The 23,380-nt window shown below is 40.3% G+C and overlaps 1 protein-coding gene across 3 annotated transcripts in view; it reads left to right on the forward strand.

Annotated features, from left to right (window-relative positions):
• CDH2 (cadherin 2) overlaps nucleotides 1-22,926 on the forward strand; it is a 214,138-nt gene extending 191,212 nt beyond the window's left edge. For 2 of the 3 annotated variants that reach the window (XM_049620262.1, XM_049620264.1), the window contains 2 exons: nucleotides 10,580-10,744; nucleotides 21,521-22,926. In XM_049620262.1, the coding sequence (XP_049476219.1) occupies nucleotides 10,580-10,744; nucleotides 21,521-21,727 (372 nt within the window). In that variant the 3' untranslated portion in view covers nucleotides 21,728-22,926. Of the gene's footprint in view, nucleotides 1-84; nucleotides 164-10,579; nucleotides 10,745-21,520 lie in introns of those variants that run through there. The other variant, XM_049620263.1, reaches the window with a different exon arrangement.
• Nucleotides 22,927-23,380: the final 454 nt, after the last annotated feature.

The raw sequence follows: 23,380 nt of genomic DNA on the forward strand, positions 1-23,380 counted from the left end.
TTTCTGAGACTGAGAACAGTTTTCTCATAGGACCCACCCACACTAGATTGCTAGCTCACGCGCATTGTTTTGTGACCCATCCAGATACGTTGGAAGGAAGTGGGTCCCTGGACACAGGGGACACACAAGAGGTGCAGCAGCTCATGAAAGTGAGACACTGTAGGTAAGGCTCTTAAAAACCAGGGAGGGCAACTTTACCTTACCTGGTGAATGCTCCTCGTATATCCCAGGGAGATACTAACGTCTTCTTGATCAGGGACCAGCACTTGCATGTGTAAGGGATCACGTGTAACTTCAGGGTAAGGTATCGCATGCAGTTTCATGCTCCTAGTCCTGATAGGAGCTCTTTTTAGTGGCCCAGGATTTCAAAACCCAAAGGATCCAGATGTAATTGCTGTATGAGTTACCATCAGCTTTTTTTTAAATGAAATTGATTTCTTATGTGATTTCTGGAAATTAATGTCAGTATTTCTGTAACTGAGATCCTCAGAATCTCTTTGACACCACTTTCAGTGGAGCTCAGGTGCCTGAGGTGAGGTAAGATCCCACAGTTCCTGTGACCCAGGACTTGGCTTTGAGGAATGGGGACTCTGAGGGTTGCTGACTTAGTTTCTCCTCATATTGCATGTTAAACTGCAGTAGGATTGAACTACCTGTACCTCTATACCTATGACATGTGACTTCACACTTCCATGGCATTAGTCTGTGGTCTTCACCTGCCCGACTCTCTTTAGCCACCAAGACTCATCTCAAAACATCTTCCCTTGGAATCCCAAGCTGCATCAAGTGTCTCTGCTCTGTGACCTGCAGCATCCCATGTCTACTTTGTTTTGAACTTTTGCGTCTAGTCCTGCCCCCGATCCTAAGCTCTGTGAGGGCAGAGATTTGTCCTATTCATTGTTTTTCCTGTACCTAGGACATTTCACACCGGACGTGTGCTCACAGAATGTATGTGCATTGGGCCTTCTTCCTGAACCTCTTAGTTTCTTTTTTCTTTTTTTTTAAATTTTTTTGTGATGCTTATTTATTTTGAGGGGAAAGAGAGAGAGAGAGAGACATAGTTTGAGCGGAGGAGGGGCAGAGAGAGAAGACCCAGAATCCGAAGCAGACTCCAGGCTCTGACCTGTCAGCACAGAGCCCGATGTGGTGCTTGAACCCACGAACCATGAGATCATGACCTGAGCCGAAGTCAGACGTTTGACTGACTGAGCCACCCAGGGGCCCCTGAACCTCTTAGTTTACAAGTCTATCTACACAGTTAATTGAAGCGGTACACTGATGACGACTTCACTTTCGTTATTTGAAATCTGATGTCTTCAGGAAAGGATAATAACATTCATAAATGCTAGCACTCATTACATATGCAGACTTTTGTGTCAGGCTCTGTGCTGTGCCCTTAGTTTGTTTGCATTTCTCTTACAATCCTCCCAGCAGCTCTGCGTAGCAGACCTGTTCAAACCCAGGTCCACATGGCTTGAGAGACCAAACTCCTAATGCATTTGCTGGTGGCGGTGTGATAGATGTTGTATTTAGTGGTGCTGATTTGTAGCAGGCAGGTGTTACTGGTAGGACCAGTGAGGCTGGGTGCTTAGCCACAGCCTATCAGAAGACTACTGGTAATCTGGCTTTAGAAAAGACAGAGAGTAAGACTCAATTAATTGATTAAGCATGGCTTGCAGTATTGAGCACATTTTAGCATTAAGAAAGGTAGAATCCAGAGAATTCTGAGCAGCCAAGTTATTACAAAAAAAAAAAAAAATCCATGTATATAAGCTGTGTGACAGGAGCTAAAATTTTAAATCCAGGCTGGCTGCCTAAATAGCAGGTTGGAGTACAGGTGTGAGAAAGCCCCTTGAGACCAAAGGAGCCACTTCTCTGAGTCAAGGGATCTTTGCTTGAGCCAGTGGTCTCCATGGACTTCCTGCCAATCTCAGGAACGCGCCCCAGTAAGAGCAGCCAAGCCAGACCCTCCGACCCAAGCAGAGAATGACATTATATAATTTAACGCTGGTGTATTTGATTCTTTGAAATAACTGTTTTACAAAATCTTTCTGCTGTATAAGCAAACTGACAGATGGCTGAATCTGGACGTAACAGTGGAGGCCGCTTTCAACATTTTTATTGTTGGCTAAAGCACACTCTGTTATGTTCCCAAGTTATTCGTCCATTTAGACCCACCTGCAAATACTAGTATAAGTTAGTTATTCAAAGACTGATATTGATTTCCTAAGAGGAAACTTTCACCAGGGCTTGGATGAGTACATTGTCATTCCCTTCGTGCAAGCTATCTTCAAAACACCGACAGGTGACACGTGTTGGTAGGCTACAGGCAGCATATTCTGAACTGGTCAGGCCCATTCATTCCTGACCGGGCATTAAGTATTTTTAATGTGCACGTGATTTGCACATGAGCTTTTTATTTGCTATTCCTGTCACTTTGTGGGAATGAACAAAATATTTATGTAATTCACTTTAATATTCATTCTTCCTGACTGATCATAAATATAATACATTTAATTTTATTGGAATAGAAAATTATCAGTATCCCAGTAATAACAGTGATAAAGATATTGAATGCCAACTATGTGTTCATGCTATGCCAGGGAAACAACGCTAAGATACTAAATGGTATTTGCCAAAGTTGTGCCAGCTGGCCAAATCCACTGACTTCTTGTTTTTATAAATAAAGTTGTATTAGAACCCAAACCATGCACTGTGTCCATTGTTCATGCGTTATCTGTGGCTACTTTTACACTGTAGCAGCAGCAGGGTGGAAACAGTATAACGGAGATTATACAGCCCCCAAATCCTAAATTTTTACTCTCTGGCCCTTACAAAAAAAGCGTTGCCAACCCCTTTAGTGGTTAGGAAATAGGGAGCCCTCATTAGTGTTTTGTCCAAAGTTTGAATACTCTGAAGGTCAGCATAGGAAATTTATGAAACCTGCCTAAGGTCACACAGTTAGATACGGTGAATTCAGGATTTGAATCAAGGCATTTTGATTTCAGAATCTATGTTTTTCAGTCACCATACTATGTTCCCTTTGTATGTACATTGTCTTAATGATTATGTCTCTAGGAAGTTCCAAAACAATGTGACTTAAAGCAGTGAAGGATTTTTGATGCTCTGTTGCCATATTCCCAACCAAATATTGTTATTTCTTTATTACCTATTTTTAGGTTTCCTCTAAGATAGAATACTAGGTCAGGCTAACACAGAATGACTTTGATTTTATCTGAATGGTGGCATTTGTATTTTTCGTAAGAAGAAGTTGGAGCTTGGGGTGGGAATATGGCCTGAAGATACATTTAGAAAGTACTGTCTATGTCTCCCAGACAGATGTCCTTGAACAGGTTAAGAAGTGCATTCATCTGGGGCGCCTGGGTGGCTCAGTCGGTTAAGCGTCCGACTTTGGCTCAAGTCATGATCTCGTGGTTCGTGAGTTCAGGCCCCTTATAGGGCTCTGTACAGACAGCGCAGAGCCTGTAGCCTGCTTCAGATTCTTTGTCTCCCTCTTTCTCTGCCCCTCCCCCCTCTCAAAAACAAATAAACATTAAAAAAAAATTTTTTTAAGTGCTTTCATCTTTATAGGGCTGTACCTGCATTGTGTGGAAAGGGTGGGCAATGACAAACATTAGTATAAAAAACGAATTTCAGATGTGAGGAGAAACATCTTTCTGAAGCCTGATTACTCTGCTCAATCCTACAGGCCCTGCATGGTCACATGCTCACTTCTCCAGAAGCTTACACTTTCACCTTCCATATTTATATAATTGTTTATATAGGTATTCTATTAAGTGTCATCATTTTTGAAGGGATTCTTTTAAAAGACAGTAGACAAAAAGCTCTATGAATAACTGCATCTGTGACCCAACAGACTCTCCAGAATGTATTTGTTGAATCAAATCCAGTGGAACTATATTTGCAACCTTTTCCCAAAAGGATACTCCCCCATTTTACAATTGGAAGTGAGTTGTGATAAAATTTCCACAATGCCAGTGTCTGCAACAGAACCATAATTTTGCGCCAAAGAGTGAAACCGGCTCATTCAAAATTCTGAAGACAACAGTTTTTTTTTTTATTTTTATTTTTTCTACGTTTTTTATTTATTTTTGGGACAGAGAGAGACAGAGCATGAACGGGGGAGGGGCAGAGAGAGAGGGAGACACAGAATCGGAAACAGGCTCCAGGCTCCGAGCCATCAGCCCAGAGCCTGACGCGGGGCTCGAGCTCACGGACCGCGAGATCGTGACCTGGCTGAAGTCGGACGCTTAACCGACTGCGCCACCCAGGCGCCCCATGAAGACAACAGTTTTGAAAGAAGCTGTGACAGGGCAGCATGAACAGTAAACGACGGAGGTAGAAACCGTGGATGCATTCGTTTCCCTCTTAATGGGGACTCGGCTACATCCCTTGTGGGAAGTGGAAACTGGCTTTCTGGTGAGATTACAATGCATATGAAAGCAGAGAATAGAGGTCCTTCATCTGTCCCCAAGTTATTTTATCTCTATTAGGTTCATGATTCCAATCAGAAAAGCTTTTAGCAAGTCTTTTGTTTTAGGGAGGGGGGCTTTAATAATCCCCAGACTCTACTTAGTTTTCCGCCTCGTTTCACCTGCGTAGATAGTCACCACCATAACTGTATCTCGCAGGGGAAGAAAATCAGGTCTTAATCTAATTTACATAAAGCTTGCAAGGGTATTTGACTTACTTGTCAGCAGTTGTATGGTAATGTGTTGACACCTTATCACTATTTTATTCAATTATTTTAATGCCAGGAGCTATAGGGGTGAGATAATAAAGTTCTTCTCTTCCACCTTCCATTCCTTTTTGGGTCTGTCTCAAGTTCCTTGCCTGTGCCACAGTCAGCTTTTTTCCAGATAACTTTTTTTTTTTCCTTCAGAATTTTGTCCACTTACTTTCATGTTAGTAGTTTTATTTCTAGCAGTCACTCAGTCTTGAAACATTAAAAATGTTTACCTTATCTATATGGGAATTTTTTAAGTTACTTTGCTGCTATAAAAGGGAAGCTTCCCACTTGTACCAGCCCTTGCCTGGGAGATAGGGAAGCTGCTGTTGTGGTCCTCCAACGTTGTCCCCAGCAGAGGCTGATACAGGACCAGGAACTTTCAGTGCCTCCCTTCCGGCTCCCCGTCTCCTACACAGGCCCATCTGTTGGACGGAAATGAAGAATCCTAGTTCTGACTAAAAGTTGGTGAGGCACGTTTTAACCAACTATGCACAGACCAGAGTGCTAGATCCCAGCGCCTAGTTAGCAGAACCACCCTGAGCTCGTCTAGCGCATAAAACCCCTCATGTTTTACCCCTCAGCAGACTATTCTGTACATTTCTTCACTGGCCCCTTGGCAACAAGATGCAGCTTTTTTGTTTTAATCTTGCTTGCTCTGGTGGTCTCTGTTTTTATCCTTCCACACTGCTTAACATCCGTGACCTTGGGCAAATGATTAACCTCTCTGACCTGTGGTGATCAGTGGGACGGAACAACACCCACTTGGAAGGATTTGTGATTGGAGTATATGAGGTTCCACTGAGAAAGCACCTCATGTCATTCCTGACAGTGAGGGCACCAGAGGAAGGCTGGTTTCCTTCTTTCATACATACTCAGAGCTGAAAATGGCATCTGGCACCCAGTAGGTTCTCCTTAAATACTTGCAAAACAGTAAATGAATATTTTCATCACTCTCTAAAACAGATTTAATTACACGAGTCTACAGATTTTTTCCAGCAATGTAGCTTTCTAGATTTTTTTTTTTTAGCTTTTTGAAATTTTACCTAGGTACCAGAATTTCTATCTATACCGAGACAGAATTTTAATTTATTTAAACATAACCAAATGCCTTTGGGTGGATTCGTGGTGTCTTCACTGAACCAATTATAAATCGTTGCAAGTCAGTGGAATTTTAACAAGAAAAGCCAAAAGCAGGGTGTTAGCTGCTAGCTAGCTTTTTACTAACTCTCCCATAATTGTATCACCCTTATAACATTTTAAGTCATAGATGAGGAAAAAAATATTTTTGTTGCTTGCGATGTTAATATTCTAAAAACCGTTAATTCCATGCCTACCACAAATGGTTGTTGCCCAAATAACACGTGTTCCAAATATTAGTTAAAACAAGATTTTCCTTGGCTTTCATTTGAAAATTAAATTTCTTTAGGAAGTTAACATTGCAAATAAAGGTTGACAATTGTAAGAGAATTTTCAGATCTGCTTTTTCTCTAGAGAGCTTTAGGAACCAAATAAAGATTTCTTCCTGGATTGTTTCTTTATAATCTTCAGAAGTAAGACCATGAACCCAATGACCTTCAGCATGTTTTCAGTCTCTGTAATTCTCTTTATAATTCTCATCCTACATGTTGTAATTTGTGTGTTTAAGTAAAGTATTATGGGATTGTAAAGATGTGTAATTTAGGAGGTTTGCATAGAGTGACCCCTTATCAAAAGGCTTAAAATTGGACGCTCAGATCAGGACCTCTGCCATATAACACAGATGGATGTGGACAGAAAAACCCGTCCCTGTGACCTGAAGACACTTCTGCCTACTTCCTACTATTATCAGATTTTTTTATATATCCCATATTTGTAATAGACAGGGGAAGCCATCTCAGAGAAACGTTAAGCCACACGTTTTAACCCAGTTTCTAGCTTCCTGTAAATCAGTGGTTTCCTGCCTTTTTTCGAAAGCAGCATAGCTGAGGAACATGACACGTTTCCATCATTACAGAGGACTCATCAGGGCAGTGAATCTCATTGATGGGATGGGGGTCTTTCCCTCCCTCCCCATTGTGAATTACTGCCATGGAGTGTGATGTGATCCAAGGCACGTTTCTTGAATCAGTTGCTCCTTTGAACATCTGGCATGAAGATCATCACTGAGACCTTATTCAACACATTTTTTTTAACGTTTATTTTTGAGGCAGAGAGAGACAGAGCATGAACGGGGGAGGGTCAGAGAGAGGGAGACACAGAATCTGAAACAGGCTCCAGGCTCTGAGCTGTCAGCACAGAGCCCGATGCGGGGCTCGAAGCCATGAACCGTGAGATCATGACCTGAGCCGAAGTCGGCCGCTTAACCGACTGAACCACCCAGGCGCCCCACTCAACACATTTTTTAATGAGCATTTCCTATGGGTTTGCCATTTTGATGGTGAGAAGGACCGAACAGGACCACAGACCTTTTAAGACTGTTCCTGCTCTCTGGTTCTTAAGATGGTAGAAAAAAGCTATCAAAAGAAAGATAAAAACTTGTCAATCAATATGCTGTTATATGTATCCCTAATAAAGGAAGCAGTCCAGGCAGAGATGCTGTCCTTGTCCAGAGGAGACAGCTGCAATCAGCTTTAACAAATGACATCAGAATTTAACCTCTGTTTTGCCAGATCGTTCCATTTTCAGGTGAACTATCCCTATGTCTAAATGTTGGCAATTTATTAGAAAAAATTTTACAACACTGCTGGCCTGTCAAAATGCATTCATCTTTGTAACATTTGGGTATAGTGGAAGCTGTATAAGAAATCAGGGAGCACACCGGGCGCCTGGATGGCTCAGTCGGTTAAGCGTCTGACTTCGGCTCAGGTCATGATCTCAAGGTATGTGAGTTCAAGCCCCGCGTCGGGCTCTGTGCTGACCGCTCAGAGCCTGGAGCCTGTTTCAGATTCTGTGTCTCCCTCTCTCTCTGACCCTCCCCTGTTCATGCTCTGTCTCTCTCTGTCTCAAAAATAAATAAACGTTAAAAAAAAAATTAAAAAAAAAAAAAAAAAAGAAAGAAATCAGGGAGCACAGGTTCTTTCCAGGTAAGAAGTAGCATGAGCAAAGCCAACATGTCCGTTTTGTCTCCAGTTATGCCAAGGAAATTCCTCCATATTCTTGTACAAAACTGTCCTATAAAATACTGAGGAGTACCAAGGAGTTTGTCACCAGGTAAAAGACAGTCCTTACCCATAAGATTCAATTACTTAATTTCATGTAATTCATACTTCTCATAAAGTATTTTACACCCTCAGTGTAAAAATATTTAACTGTGATCATTATACTTACAATCTATTTTTTTTAAGTTTATTTATTTATCTTGAGAAAGAGCGTGTGCAAATGGGGGAAGGGCAGAGAGAGAGAGAGAGAGAGAGAGAGAATCCCAAGTAAGTTCTGTGCTGACGGCAGGGCTTGACACAGGCCTCAATCTCATGAACCGTGAGATCATGACCTGAGCCAAAATCAGTGGCTTAACCAGTTGAGCCACCCAAGTGCCCCTGTTTTTCCCTTTGTATATAAAGCTTCGAGAATTGTCGCTCTCTTATGCTTGGTAGTTCTGCAGTTAAACGTCATGCAGAAAAACATGCTTCTTGGTGTGTAAGCATTCAGAAGTCTCTAAATAAATCCCTGTTTTTATTTTGTATGACATTTTAGCATTTCAAAGGCCTTTGCATCTGTTTTGTCGTTGTACGTCTTCAAGATAGTCTATAAATCACTCATAAATTCTATAAAATTTAAAGTGGAGCACATTTGTGCATAATCGAGATGTTTTCACTGAAGTTTTGTATAGATAATCTGAGGTATTCTATCCTGACAAGAGAAAACAGCATCCCCATGCCTTTGCTCATGCTGTTAGTAATCCCAGAAAGGTCCTTTCTCCCTAGTGCATGGACTGCTCAGGGTTCAAATCTAATGCGAGTTTTCTCCTCCGAGCATTTCATACTTTGCAGTTTACCAAGTTGACATCCCACGGTGGCTTGTCTTGCCATGTGTACCTGCTTCACCCCCCGCAGCCCCCTGCAGACTCCTGAGAGGAGGGGCTTTTAGCGGTTAGAGTAGCTGAATCTCTCGGTAAGGAGATTTTTAGGAGAGGGTGGTCAGAATGTGACTGCCTCAAGGAGCAGACAGTTACTTTGTGGATTGACAGTGTGAAGTCGAACACGCCTGGTTTTGATTCCCATCCTAATCGCCAGACTAGATGTGTGACCCTGGGTGAGTTACTCAAGCTCTCTGAATCTGTTTCTCCACCTAAAAAGATGATAATGAAACATGCTCCACAGGTTTGTTAGAAAGTATCTGTGAGAACACATTCTCAAGAGGCTGGTAAAGTGAGTGCCTGGGCACTCACATAGCAGACATGAATGCCAGTGACCTTCCTTCCCTTGGTCTGCTTTGTTATTTTCATCATTCCTCACGTTCCTGCCCGCCACACTTATCTGTCTAGTTTGTCACTATTTAACTCTGGCCTTGTAGCTTGGACTTGACTCACTGTCCTACAAGACTGTCAAAGAGCTACACTTTGAAGTAAGTCTAACATGCTTGGAGTCAGAACCTGTCTCTGAGTCTTAGTAGATCTGGGACCATGGACTAGTTACTTGGGTTGTTTGAGACTCAATATCTCAACTCTTAAATGGGGATAATAAAACTTAACATCAAATAGTACTGATCAGAGCATTAAATGAGCAAGCACATGTAAAGTATCTACAACAATGCCGGTACCTGGTAAGTATCCAAGTGTTGAATAAATCAAAACCACTATAGAGATAATACAAATGGTTCTAAGCTGGTTTTAGACCAAAAGATGAAGCCTAAACTATGAAGAGCCCCAGAAAGTCTGCCGTCTCTGTAAATGTCAACATTAAATTGGAGAATTTTATATCATCAGAATTTAGGGGTTTGAAAACTACCAGGTATTTGCCCAATTAATATTAAAGATATTGTAGGAGAGGAAAAAGTCTTCATCCCCATCCCCAATTTGGTTTGAAAATGAAACTAACAAAGATTAACAGGAGAAAAGCATACACATCCTATTAAACTGTTACATGTACATGGGAGCTTCCCAAAGCGTGAAGACCAAAAGAAGTGTCCAGAGTGGGAACCTTTTATACTTTGAGACAAAGAAACGATAAATTTCTAAGGATTGAGGAGACCGAGGGTTTGGGCTAGGGCTAGTAAATGGTGAAGAAGTAACTAGGGAGATTAAGGTTAGTTTAACAAGGTTTGTTTGTACAGATTCCTTAGCCCCAAATTCTCTGTCTCTGATGATAAGAATGCCTTCCCTCCTCCTGGTACAGGAAGGGGACCATTCACATGGGAGTTTTATGACCTGTTTCAAGGAAGAAGGGCAAGATGAGGGGAGTTAGAGTGACCTTGCAACTCTTGCTGTTGGGCTTTTGAATTCCTTCAACTTGAGATACCTAACATGCTAAGGTGCTGTAAGTTAGGATGCCCTGAGCCCCGAGCCCCACCCACCTTAAGTTCGTACCTTTGCTTCTATGGTACAACTCTATCTTCTAGACAGTTTTTCCTCGTTTTATAGTGGAGCCTCGTCTCACTGCTGTTTTCCATTGGAAACTGATGAGAAGCATAGGAAAGCAGATGGAGCACAGACTGCAGAAATGAAAAGCACAGAAGAAAGAGCTGTGTGAAAGAAATATTTAATCATAACATGAAAAACTCATGGTGGCAACTTTTCCATTATGTTAAATTTCACTCATTTCTATGCATTCTGGGTATGTGTTTAAAAACAAAGGTTGTAATTTTCCATCTTTATGCCCATCTACCATGGGTTTTTGATTTTGTCTTTTGCAGGATTACGACTTGAGCCAGCTGCAGCAGCCTGATACCGTGGAACCTGATGCCATTAAGCCTGTAGGAATCCGACGACTGGACGAGAGACCCATCCATGCCGAGCCCCAGTACCCAGTCCGATCTGCAGCCCCGCACCCTGGGGACATCGGGGACTTCATTAATGAGGTGCACAGACGGCTCACTTTCTTTATAAGGATGTTTATTTTATGCTAATTGTCAGCCATACATAGACCACACATTGCTTAGAATACAGCTTTGTAGTTCGTTAAAACACACTTGATTTTTTCAAGCTTATCTTTGAGTTAAAGTTGTAGCTTCAGCAACAGAACAGATTTAATTGCTTTGGTGGGCCAAAAACCGATCTACCAATTGATATTCTGTATTTGTAAATGACATTCGTATATATTGTCAGTATCCGTCACACTATCTCCAAAAGGTTTTTTTCCCCTAGATTACAAGTAATAAATAGACTAACAATATTCTAGTGTATTCTCATTTCATTTATCAGCACTGATGAATGTAATAATAGTTCACTTTCATCTTCCTGACATTGTACCCTTTGAATCCCACAAACGTTGAGAATCCAGTGCCTACCCAATGACTAGAGAGTTCCATCAAATGAGATTAGTAGGAAGAGGAGCTAAATTAAATACTATGTAAGTGATTTAAATACTTGTCTAGTTGAGGAGTTTTAAGAGCTTCTGAAAGAGGCAGCTAATTCTCTGTTGAATATAACAGATATGATTTCCACCGTCAAAATTATTATGGCATTCTTTTATTTCATTACTGACCAAGAGTTCTGTTACAGTTAATACTTAAGTTTGGAAGTAAAATGATCTGTGCTGCTGCTTTTGATCATGTCTGTAGTTTTACTGCAATTCTCCTTTTGAATTTTTAGTGTAAGAGAGCAATACATATTGATATCGAGTGTGAATAGAGGGCAGACTCAGACAGTCTCTGGCCATGTCCTGCAGCTCAGTGTTTCCAAGATCAGAATAGGTCTCTGTGCATTACAGAGTGGAACACATCTGTCATCTGTCGCCTTCAGTCGTGTGCTGATAAGACTCATATGTCCTGTGCTTCCTTGTAGTCATATATATATATATATTATATATATATATGTCCACTTCAGTTTTTTTAGATGCAGTTGTAGTTTGTAAAAAAAAGTTTTGAAACAAGATTAGAGTATTTACCTTCCCTTTACAACTATTCATTGCTGTCTATTCCTGAAATACATGCTGCTTTCTGAACAAATGCTTTCGCTTCTGTTAAACAGGTAATAGGTTAATTTGCTTTCATCATGGTTTAAAAGCAGATGGAAGGCAAAACAACAGAGTGCCAATAACTCCTTTATCTACAAAACTATGCCCTGACTTTTCCAGTTTATTTATGTAGAGACCTGGTCAGGGGGTTTGCGGGAATTTATATTTATGACTAGATCTTTTTGAATATTTAAGAGTGCCTGATGATTTTACTTCTGAGTTAGCATTTGTGGTCATGAGAAATTTCTTAGTTATCCCTGCGGTTGTTGGGTCAAGATACCGTGAATCTTTTGAACAGCGATGTCGAAGCCAGACTTTTTTTCAAGCAAGACATTTTTAAAGCAAGAATTTTAGCTTCAGTGTGATTCAACAAGTACTTGACTGTTTCTGCCTTTCACTGAAGTGTCAGTATTCCATGGGACTCCGTGCCATCCATAACACTGTTCTTTCCTCAGTGATAAGACTGTTTTCCTAATCTGACTCCTCCCCTCTTTCCCCATGACAGTTCCTTCCAGGGCTACAGACCCGCTGAACTGTTTGCAGTTCCTCAAAAGCATCCCAGCTTTGACTATGTATAATGTAACTTCTGCAAAGCCCTTACTTTCTCAACCATCAGGGAAACACCCACTTAGCCTTCAGATTCACCTCAAACATCCCCTTCTCTGGGAGGCCTTCTTTGATACCTCCGGGAAGGGTTAACAAGACCCTTCCTCCATTGTCGCCCTGACCACTGAGGTATAACTGTCAATGCTTCTGTCTCCCATGTGAACACGTGCCTTCTCTCCAAGATGAAGACTATTTCTTGTTCATCTATGCATAACCTAAGCATCTGGTGTGTGGCCCAGCTCCTAGATTTCGTTGTTTTAAGGAATCCAAGTGCTGTGGCAAGTGGTGTAAGGCTCTGAGCACTGCCCGACGTGCAGTTGATTGGGATTCGTTGGGGCCCAGGTCTGGGGCCTTTCACTCTGCTGGAGCTGACTAAATTCAGAAAATGAGGATACTGGTTATTCTAAGTTGTGTTTTAGTGTATGCTTTGTGTTTGTGTCTATGTGTTTGTGTCTACGTGTGTGTTCATTCATCATTTGTACAGGGACTGCATTTTCTTCAGGAGGTAAGGAAGTATATCTAGTTTATTCACTAGATTCAGTTACCCAGCCCTTCAAATGCCACGGTAGAAAGAGCTACAGTCAGAATTTCATTTGGAATTCCTTTTCCCAGAACAGTGCCTAGCCTAAAAAGTACACAGCCTAAAAAGCAGCTCAGGACCATAATGAACATGTTTCAGTACTTATACAGAAAACTTGGTGCCAAACGACTGACTTGCAAATTAACTTCTAGAATGCAGTCAGTTCATAATCTGAGGATTGTCTGCATTTGCTAAAAATGCCTCATTCTGAAATGATCTTGAGCTTGGTTTAGGACCATTCATTCAGCAAATAACTATTGAATGCCTACTGTGTGTACATATCTGCACTAGTCATATGTGGAAAGACAATAAATTAGACCTAGATTCTCTTTGTGTTTACTCCCTACTTTGCTGCAAGCATGATCTTTATACCAGGCAAACATTCCACTATCCGAAGCCTTCCTTTGCTAGACATGGGAGGCCCACTGGGTGTAATCCTTACTTGGCTTCACAGTTTCATCTCAGCCCCCTCCCCCTGCATCTTACAGGCCAGGGCCAGGGACTCTACTTGTAGCTTCCAGGCTCAGCTTTAATTCCATGTCAGTACATGTTCCCATGCTGTGCTCTCTGCCTGGAATGCCCTTCCCTTTTCTAGATATTAGTTCCTCCACTAAGTCTTTACCAAGCCAAGAAGGGTCAAGCACATAGTTGGGACAGGCACCGTCCAGTGGCATCCCACCATATCCAGGACTCACCTTCCTTCATAACCCCTCATTCAAGGTTCCATTCTGCCTCCAGGGGAAGAGGGCTCATCCCTGAGGGGTGGTGTAAGGCACACTGCTTTGGCAAGTACATGAACGGGCAAAAGAATCACATTTGGAAATGTCTCTCCAAATGACCACAGGATGCGTGACAATGAATGTGATCGTAAGATAGAGAAATGTGGACAAGATGGAGAACCAAATATTTACACCTAGAAAGGCCCTACACTTGGACATAGGAAGGGAGTCTACGGAGGTGAAGGTGTCACAGAAAACAACTAAAACGGGTGTGGGGATGACATGATCAGGCCTGTGGGGAAATTCATGGGGATGAAACTGTCAAATGGCCTAAGTCATAACATACAAATACACCTTATAGATTCTTCCAAGACACCCATTAAGTCTTATTCAATATCTTTCTATAACTGGACAGATAAAAATAAATTTAAAACAGTTAAAGGCACCTAGAAAAAATTCAAGCGTATTTTATAAACACATATAAAATGCAAACAGATTTCTTTATCCCCAGATCTTATTCGATTTAGCACAGTACTGAATGTTCCAAAGGAAGAATAGTATAGTGCAATTATAATTAGAGTGTTTTTATAATGAAAGGAATAAATAAGCTCATGAGAACATTTTCTAGTTTGTTTATTTAAATAACCAATGAATGTTGCCTTGAATATAAAAAAATGTAATGTATTTACCGTCTGGTAGGTAGAATAAAACAAATCACACATTTTTGAATTTCAGCTACAGAATTTCATTCTATTTTGAGGTTTTAAATATGACCTTCAGAGGGTGAAAAGATGAAACAAATTCATTTAATCTCAGCCTGACAGTAGATGTTAGCATACCTCTAATAACTTTACTAATCCTATATATTTCTTTATCTCAGAAATATAAAAACCAAGGGCATATTTCTGTTAAAAGACCAACTTTTGATTGGTATTTAAAAACTTATGAAAAGTGCTTCAAAAATAACTTGCAAGAAACTACTAAAGTTTAGAACTTTTACTTTTTGTCTCCTCTTAAATTTATTTGTCGTCTTCAAAATATCTCTGTCCACTCTTATCTTTGAGTTCATATCCAGCTACCACACCTAACAGCTCTGTTATCTTTGAAATTCTTGGATTTTACCCCTTGGATTTCCAGGTTTCATATGTATACATAAAATGAGGATAATAATAAAATCCTCTGTTAAGATTTCTATAAGGACTAAATGAGATAGTCCACATTATATTAGTTATTATTACAAGTTACTTTGCAAGAAGAACACTTTTCTACTGTTTTCTAGGTATAAATTTAAAAAAATCCTCTCCTTCCAAAAAATTTGCTTTAAGTAAAATGAAATTCTCAGAAAGGGACGTAGTAATGTTGGTATTAAAGTCACAGAATTCCACTGTAATGTAAACCTGGTATACTTTTATGTCCACATATATTTTAAGCCTAAATCCTAGTTTCTTCTTTTTTTATTCAGTTTTATTTATTTATTTTGGAAGAGAGAAACAGTGCATGAGCAGGGGAGGAAAGAGAGAGAGGGAAAGATCATCCCAAGCTCGGACCCTGATGCGGGGCTGGATCTCAGGAACCATGAGATCATGACCTGAGCGAAATCAAGAGTCAGTCCCCCTGGGGCGCCTGGGTAGCCCAGTTCGTTAAGCATCAGACTTTGGCTCAGGTCGTGATCTCACAGTTTGTGGGTTTAAGCCCTGCATTGTGCTCTGTGCTGCCAGCCCTGATCCTAGAGCCTGCTTCGGATTCTGTGTCTCCCTCTCTGCACTGCCCCCACTCGTGTGCGCTCGCTCTTGCTCTCTCTCTCAAAAAATAAAAAATAAATTAGCAAAAAAAAGAGTAGGTTGCTTAACCGACTGAGCCACCCAGGTACCCCTCATCCTAAATCCTGGCTTCTTCTAAAAGGAGTATATATAAATATGAACACGGTGATAAGGTGAAAACCCAAGCCCAGGACAGTAGTGCAAAGCTACCTTCTAGTATACCTGCTGGATGTCAGGGACTGTGTTGAATAGCAGGATATGAAATGAATATAAACATCGTTGGCAGAAAAGGATGTCACAATCTAGTGTAACCAAAACATGGCAATAAAATTAAAAGGGATCATGGGAATAACTCTCAGTCATGATTGAGGGAAAAATCCATGTAGCAGAGGTAACATTTTTAATGGGCTTTAAAGGATGGATGGATGGATGGATGGATATTAATCAAATGAAAAATTTTGAGTCAAGAAGTTTCAGCCAAAGGAAATCACATTTCAGCCAGCAGGAAATGAATATGCATATAACATAGAGGTACACAAAAACATCACATTTTTAGGTTCGGAGGGGCTTTTGGTGAATAATTTAGTTGTGGTTGCTGAAGCCAAGAATAGCTGAGACAGAAAAGGTACATGAACCGTCCAAGTTCACTGACTGCTCTGCTAAAGAGTTTTAACTCTATCCTGTAGGTTACCCAAACAACAGGCATTTGAGTAATAATGCCTTCTAGGTTTTTCCAGATCCACATACCTCTTCTATTATTTACTTAAACTTCTAATCAATTTTTAATTTATCTGTTTAATAAAGGTAATTGTTTTAAAGTGCTCATGCACCAATTAAAAATTATCTTGCATACCCCCCGCCCCACCCGGGAAACTTCTCCCTTATTTGGGAAACACTGCAATAGGTGATAGCCATCAGTTTTACTTGGGGGAGCAACTTCAAATAATGTCTGAAAGAGGAACCAGGCGTAGTTTGTAGAAAAGAAGTAGGAATAGTACTGGGGGACTGGGAGACCAGTTAGAGAGGCTTTTGCTATGGTCCAGGCAGGATATAAAGAGGACCTGAACTAAGGCAGGGGCATTGAGAGAACAGAAGACGGAATGTAAGGGAATCAACAGGACCTCTTTCCTCTCAGATCCCTCATGCGTTCCCGCACTGAAGAATGTGGGTTTTTATAGCTCCTGTAAAAGCATATCTCCATCCATAAAGCATAGGATCAGAAGTCTATAAATACAAGCTCAGCAAGAATTCAGCCAGAGACACAGGCTTTTTCATTTTACAGAGACACCTCAAACTATAGAAAATAGTTCAGATTTATCCAGAGTTCAAGATCTGCCTCTCCAGGAAAGGCAAAAAAGGCACATGCTCTTCTAGATTTAGTCAGACGTAGGCGGAGAAAGAGAAACACATGCAGTTCACTTGTAGATTTGACAACAGCCCGTTACACATCGTGTGAAACAGTGTCTACACCTAAGAAAAAAGGAACCCCATAAGGGAAGACCCGATGGGTACGTGGCCCACCGGATTTCTTCCGTACATTCTCTCTGGTTGCATGTCTGTCATTTTCAGTCTCTCAGAACTTGGCTGTGATCTTTTTAGAATTACCAAAATAGTACCCAGAATTTATATAATACCTCATCCACAAGAGTTTTTATTCTCAGATAAAAATCAGTGCTATCCAAGTGGAAGGGACTTAAGGTACTCAGTCTTCAGGCTAGAAAGATGGCTTGCCTAAGAATTCTTGAAAAGTTGAGTGATTTTTTTTTGCCCTTTTGTAATTATTAAAACCTGAGACTGTGCAATGTTCTGGCATAGCACAGTGATTTCTAATGGATTGCATGGCCTTAACTTTGGAAGGAAGGAAGGAAGGAAGGAAAGGAGGGAGGGAGGGAAGGAGGGAGGGAGGAAGGAAACAGATTCAGAAATGACCAGGATGATCTAAAAACCAAAGCAAGAGATAAAAACAATTTACAAGAAATGAATATACTTTAGAATCTCAGTAGTGAGTAGGGGTCTAGATTATCAGCAGTATTATACTTATTTTAAGGAGTTGAATTAGATGGTTTAGGAATACAGTGAAGGGTCTCAGGTTCTTTTCCACACCAGTGAATACCAGACAGCTTCCCACGTTTGTCCCTAAGTCGTGGTAAATACAGGCCATTGCTTTCCTCTCCACTGAATCCAGTCACACTTGACACCCTGCCATTGACTCTTTAGAACTAATTTTAGTCTTAACCTTTTCATATTTCCAGTTTGGAGCTGACACCATAAAGATTGGGCAGGGCTCTGCATGTATTTCTATTTAAATTTTGAATTGTGATAAAACAGATGACCTGAACATGGTGACCTTGGTCATTGTCTCTGTTCTCTGTCTTACAAAGCAGTTTTACTCAAGGTCATAATGAAAACTTAATACAGATATGCCCTGCTTTTCAAAAATTCACTTTCTACCACTTCACTTCTATGGAAGACCTACATCAGTACTTGTTTTCACTAGCCGAAAGAAATCCAAAGAGGGGTTTGCTTTTATGAAAAAAGGTGAAAAGCAACAAGCAGTGTATAGCTTCTGTTGTATGGGAAGCCGTTATAGAGACATGTGCACCCCAGCAGAGAGAGCAGCCTGCCAAGCTCCTTCCCCAGAACTACACTCAGCATCTCAGCATCCAACTGCAAAGCTTTGAACTGTGTCTGTGAACATCTCTGCTTCATCTCCATTTATTTTGTGCATCCGTTAGCAACATGTGTCCTGAGGTATCAGAAAAGCCTAAGAGGCATTATTTTTGGAGTCTGGGAATACTCAAGAAATTTCCTATAGGAATGAATAGTAATTGCCTCCTTGCTTTCCTCCATTCCTCCTTCCTTTCGGAAGGTTTCATCAGAATGTTCTTTTGGATAGCGGGGGATACCTGTATTTGTCTTCAGAAACTTATTCTCCTTATCAGGATGTTCTTTGTCTTCTTGATTTCCTCCCAGATCTTTGTTGGGTCCAGTTCTTGTGTGGACCCAACTTAGACCACGCCGGACTAAAAGAATCATCTCTTGCTTAAATTTGCAGTTGCTGGATTTTGTAGGGAAAAGGAAAAGGGGTGCATGCTAATATTTGAATATAAACTCCCTGAGGACAGGCGTTGGATCTAGCTTATTAATATCTGTGTCCCCACCACTAAGCAGAATACGTTTAATATACATACTCAATAAATACATCTTGAATTGAATACATAAATATAAACAAAATGAACAAAGGTGCATTGTTTGGCTTTTATCAACTAAGGCTGCAGTAATTAACAACTCCAAAGTATCATCTGCTTACAATAACAAAGGTTTACTTCTTGCCCAAATTCTGGGTTAACTGTGGGCAGGCAATGTCTCCATGTCTTCTGTGTTTCAGGATCCAGGCAGAAGGAAAACTCCGAGCTGGGGCAGACCATTCTCCTGGGAGAGGGGGCAAGAAGGAACTGATAGAAACACATTAGACGGAAAAGGCCTGAGGTGTCTTCTCTACACCACTGCTTACGTTGTACTGGCCAAACCCAGCTCATAGCCAAGCCTGACAATGGGTTTGGGAAGTGAACTCTGGCTCCAGAGAGGCACTTGTGGTAGTGTGGGCATGTGATCCACCTACAAAGACAGGATAGTAAATCATTGAGGACAGTAATACGGTCTACCACAGAAAGGAATTCTGACTTTTGAGAAATTGTAGTTTGTGATTTTCAGTCTTAGCAAAATTGCCTTGTAGTTTATTCTATAAGTATGGTAAATAAAATCCTTTCTAAAATTACTTATGTTTTATACATTGAAGTAGTTTGCTGAAGATGTGCTTTATTTTATTTTACACTGGCTTTTCTGGGTTATATGTAGTATAACCAGACATGAGGGAAAATGGTGTTTCATTAAAATGGTTACAATGGTTGGTAAGAGAGACTTGGGATAGGAAAACTGGTAGTGTGTACTTTTCTCTTTTTTTTCCTTTTAATTTTTTTTAATATTTATTTATTTATTTATTTATTTTTTGAGAGAGAGAGAGAGAGAGAGTGGAGTGTGAGTGGAGGAGGGGCAGAGAGAGAGGGAGACACAGAATCCAAAGCAGGCTCCAGGCTCCAAGCTGTCAACACAGAGCCCAACACAGGGCTCAAACTCTTGAACTGCGAGATCATGACTTGAGCCGAAGTAGGATGCCTAACCGACTGAGCCACCCAGGCGCCCCAGTTTCTCTCTTGCTTTCGATGGAAGTCCGGCAGCTGCCATTTGTTTCTCAAAATACCATGTCTTCACATTTCTTTTTCTTCTTTCAAGTCACAAAGCAAGAAATTTTTCACTGAACCTAAAAGTGGATTTTTTTAGACTAATATTCATTGAGTGCCAACAGGCACCAGACACTGTGATGAGCCCTTGGGTGCCTTTATTCCATTTAGTCTCCATAATAATCTTACTGTTGTTATTACACCTGCAGATGAGGAAATGAAGCCTGGAGAACTTAGCCGAAATCCCTCAGCTAATACTGTGTAGCGCTGAGCTGGCAACCCAGGGGATAGCGGTTAAGAGGTCTGATGTGTTAACCACTAACCACTCTACATACTGATTCTGACCTTAATTTTCATGTTCTTTTGTTCTCTTCCTCCCCTGTAAACTTGGAAGAATAAACAGATGATCACATACCTATTAAAAGGTCCCACATGTACGTACTCATAAAATACATGTGGATCGGAAGGACTGATCGACAGGACAGTAAGTGAGGCCACAGCCCACTAGCGTTTAAAAAGCAGAGTTGTAGGAAAAGAGAAAGATTGTTTGGAACTGATGCTGGTGTATCTCAGGGTACTAGAATGGAACTGGGGAAAATTTAGAGAAAATCCCATTTTAAGTATTAAACCTTAAAGGTTTTGTAGGGCATAATTATGAATTGGCTACAGGTACATGAATTCTAGATTAAAAAGCAAGAGTTAAGTTTTTAGATAATAATTTCATTGGCTCTTATGGTTTTTAAATAATCTTTAATTTAGATTTGCAAAATTTCCCCCTGCCAATATTAACACTGTATATAGACACTGGAACATGACTTTTCTGAAGCTTATAGGAGCTAGAAGTCACTCTATTCTTAAAAAATAATACCTGATCATAGTTTAATGATTAATGTCAATTAATGTCACATTTTGTGTTTCATTATGAACATAAATGATTTAATGAGTATCTTTCCTTATAATCCTGTCTGGCCAGTTTTCCTTTTTTTTTTTTTTTTTTTTTTTTTTTTTCATTTTCCTTTGATTTCCCTTCATTTTTCCTTCCAGACCTAGGTCAAATATGCCACTTCCTCTTTGAAATCCTAGCTCTCAATGCTAGTCCTGATTTTTTTTTCCTTTTTTTTTTTTTTTTTTTTTTTTGGCATTCTAATGATTTTTTTGCCTCGACTCTGTAGCTTTATTACTTATTTATCATTTATTTCACACAATAGTAATGCCCGTTATGCTAGATTACAAGCTTGTAGAGGGCAGGGACCATATGACATTCATTTGTATATCTCTCTTTTTGCGTTGCATTTACAACCTGTTCAACGTGTTCACTGTCAGAATCCTTTGACTCTGACTCTTAGGGTTCACGTATGACATGATTTCATAGCCCTGTGTGTTATTTAATATAACTTATTCCAGCAGTAATTACTCAATGCACGTTTATCCAATTGCATTACCAGACTTCATCTGAGATCCTTCTCAACCTCTAGCAGTTGGCCATTCATTTCTGCCACCTGCCAAACACATTCTCCAATTAACTCCCCTTCCATTGTACATCTTGGCCTCACTGAGCTAGACGTCCTAGGGGTCTTTCCTGCAGAGGAAAGATGTATTTTTGTCTAACTTCCAAACGTGGTGATAACCCCAATTTCTGTAGGTAGAAAATGTTGTGGTCTGCAAGTGGAAACTTACAAACAAGTGTTTGATTCCATGGGACCTCTAGGATCTGCTTGTGGTTTTCACATCGTAACCCTCTCTGCGTTCTTTCTTTGTCTTTCCAAATTGTAGGGCCTTAAAGCTGCTGACAATGATCCCACCGCTCCGCCATACGACTCCCTCTTAGTCTTTGACTATGAAGGCAGCGGCTCCACCGCTGGGTCCTTGAGCTCTCTTAATTCCTCAAGTAGTGGTGGCGAGCAGGACTATGACTACCTGAACGACTGGGGGCCACGCTTCAAGAAACTTGCTGACATGTACGGTGGAGGTGATGACTGAACTTCAGGGTGAACTTGGTTTTTGGACAAGTACAAACAATTTCAACTGATATTCCCAAAAAGCATTCAGAAGCTAGGCTTTAACTTTGTAGTCTACTAGCACAGTGCTTGCTGGAGGCTTTGGCATAGGCTGCAAACCAATTTGGGCTCAGAGGGAATATCAGTGATCCAATACTGTTTGGAAAAACACTGAGCTCAGTTACACTTGAATTTTACAGTACAGAAGCACTGGGATTTTATGTGCCTTTTTGTACCTTTTTCAGATTGGAATTAGTTTTATGTTTAAGGCTTTAATGGTACTGATTTCTGAAACGATAAGTAAAAGACAAAATATTTTGTGGTGGGAGCAGTAAGTTAAACCATGATATGCTTCAATACGCTTTTGTTACATTGCATTTGCTTTTATTAAAACACAGAATTAAACAAACACAAAACAAAAACTCATGGAGCGATTTTATTATCTTGGGGGATGAGACCATGAGATTGGAAAATGTACATTACTTCTAGTTTTAGACTTTAGATTTTTTTTTCACTAAAATCTTAAAACTTACGCAGCTGGTTGCAAATAAAGGGAGTTTTCATATCACCAATTTGTAGCAAAATTGAATTTTTTCATAAACTAGAATGTTAGATACATTTTGGTCTTAATCCATGTACACTTTTTTTATTTACTGTATTTTTTCCACTTCACTGTAAAAATGGTATGTGTACATAATGTTTTATTGGCATAGTCTATGGAGAAGTACAGAAACTTCAGAACATGTGTATGTATTATTTGGACTATGGATTCAGGTTTTTTGCATGTTTATATCTTTCGTTATGGATAAAGTATTTACAAGACAAAGTGACATTTGATTCAATTGTTGAGCTGTAGTTAGAATACTCAATTTTTAATTTTTTAATTTTTTTTTATTTTTTATTTTCTTTTTTGTTTGGGGAGGGAGAAAAGTTCTTAGCACAAATGTTTTACATAATTTGTACCAAAAAAAAAAAAAGGAAAGAAAAGAAAAGAGAGGGGTGGCCTGACACTGGAGGCACTACTAAGTGTGTGTTTTTAAAAAAAAAATGAAAACAAAAAAAACCAAGCTTTTAAACTGGAGAGACTTCTGACAGCAGCTTTGCCTCTGTATTGTGTACCAGAATATAAATGACACACCTCTGACCCCAGCGTTCTGAATAAAATGCTAATTTTGGATCTGGTGACTGGTTTGAACTTTTTCTTTTCTACCTGAGCTGCTTTAAATGTTGCAAAAACCCCAAGTATCGGAGTTTCGTTGATAGAACAGCACTACAAAAGTATGTATCTGTTCTCGCGCTGTTCACCGTTGAACCCCCCTTAGCCTGGCGGCCTTGTCCAGCGAGCAACAGAGAGAATCGCCACGGATGTTCCCGTCACAGGAGAAAAACATCAAGAGACGCGGGAGGAGACTGTGCGATGATGGTATACAGATCACTTCAGTGAACTTTGTATAATTCTTAGTATCACTTGTACTTTAATTCCTTTCCGCTCCAGCTTATGGTTACACTGACTCTAAAGGGCCTTTTTCATTAGAGCACCAGCATAAGGAAAACCTTGGTAAAAAGTTACAGGACTGGCCCTGAAAACTGCACTGGACACCTGGCATCTCAGGCAATTCATTGAAGCCATTTTCTG

The sequence above is a fragment of the Panthera uncia genome (assembly GCF_023721935.1).
Source record: "Panthera uncia isolate 11264 chromosome D3 unlocalized genomic scaffold, Puncia_PCG_1.0 HiC_scaffold_8, whole genome shotgun sequence".
NCBI lineage: Eukaryota > Metazoa > Chordata > Mammalia > Carnivora > Felidae > Panthera > Panthera uncia.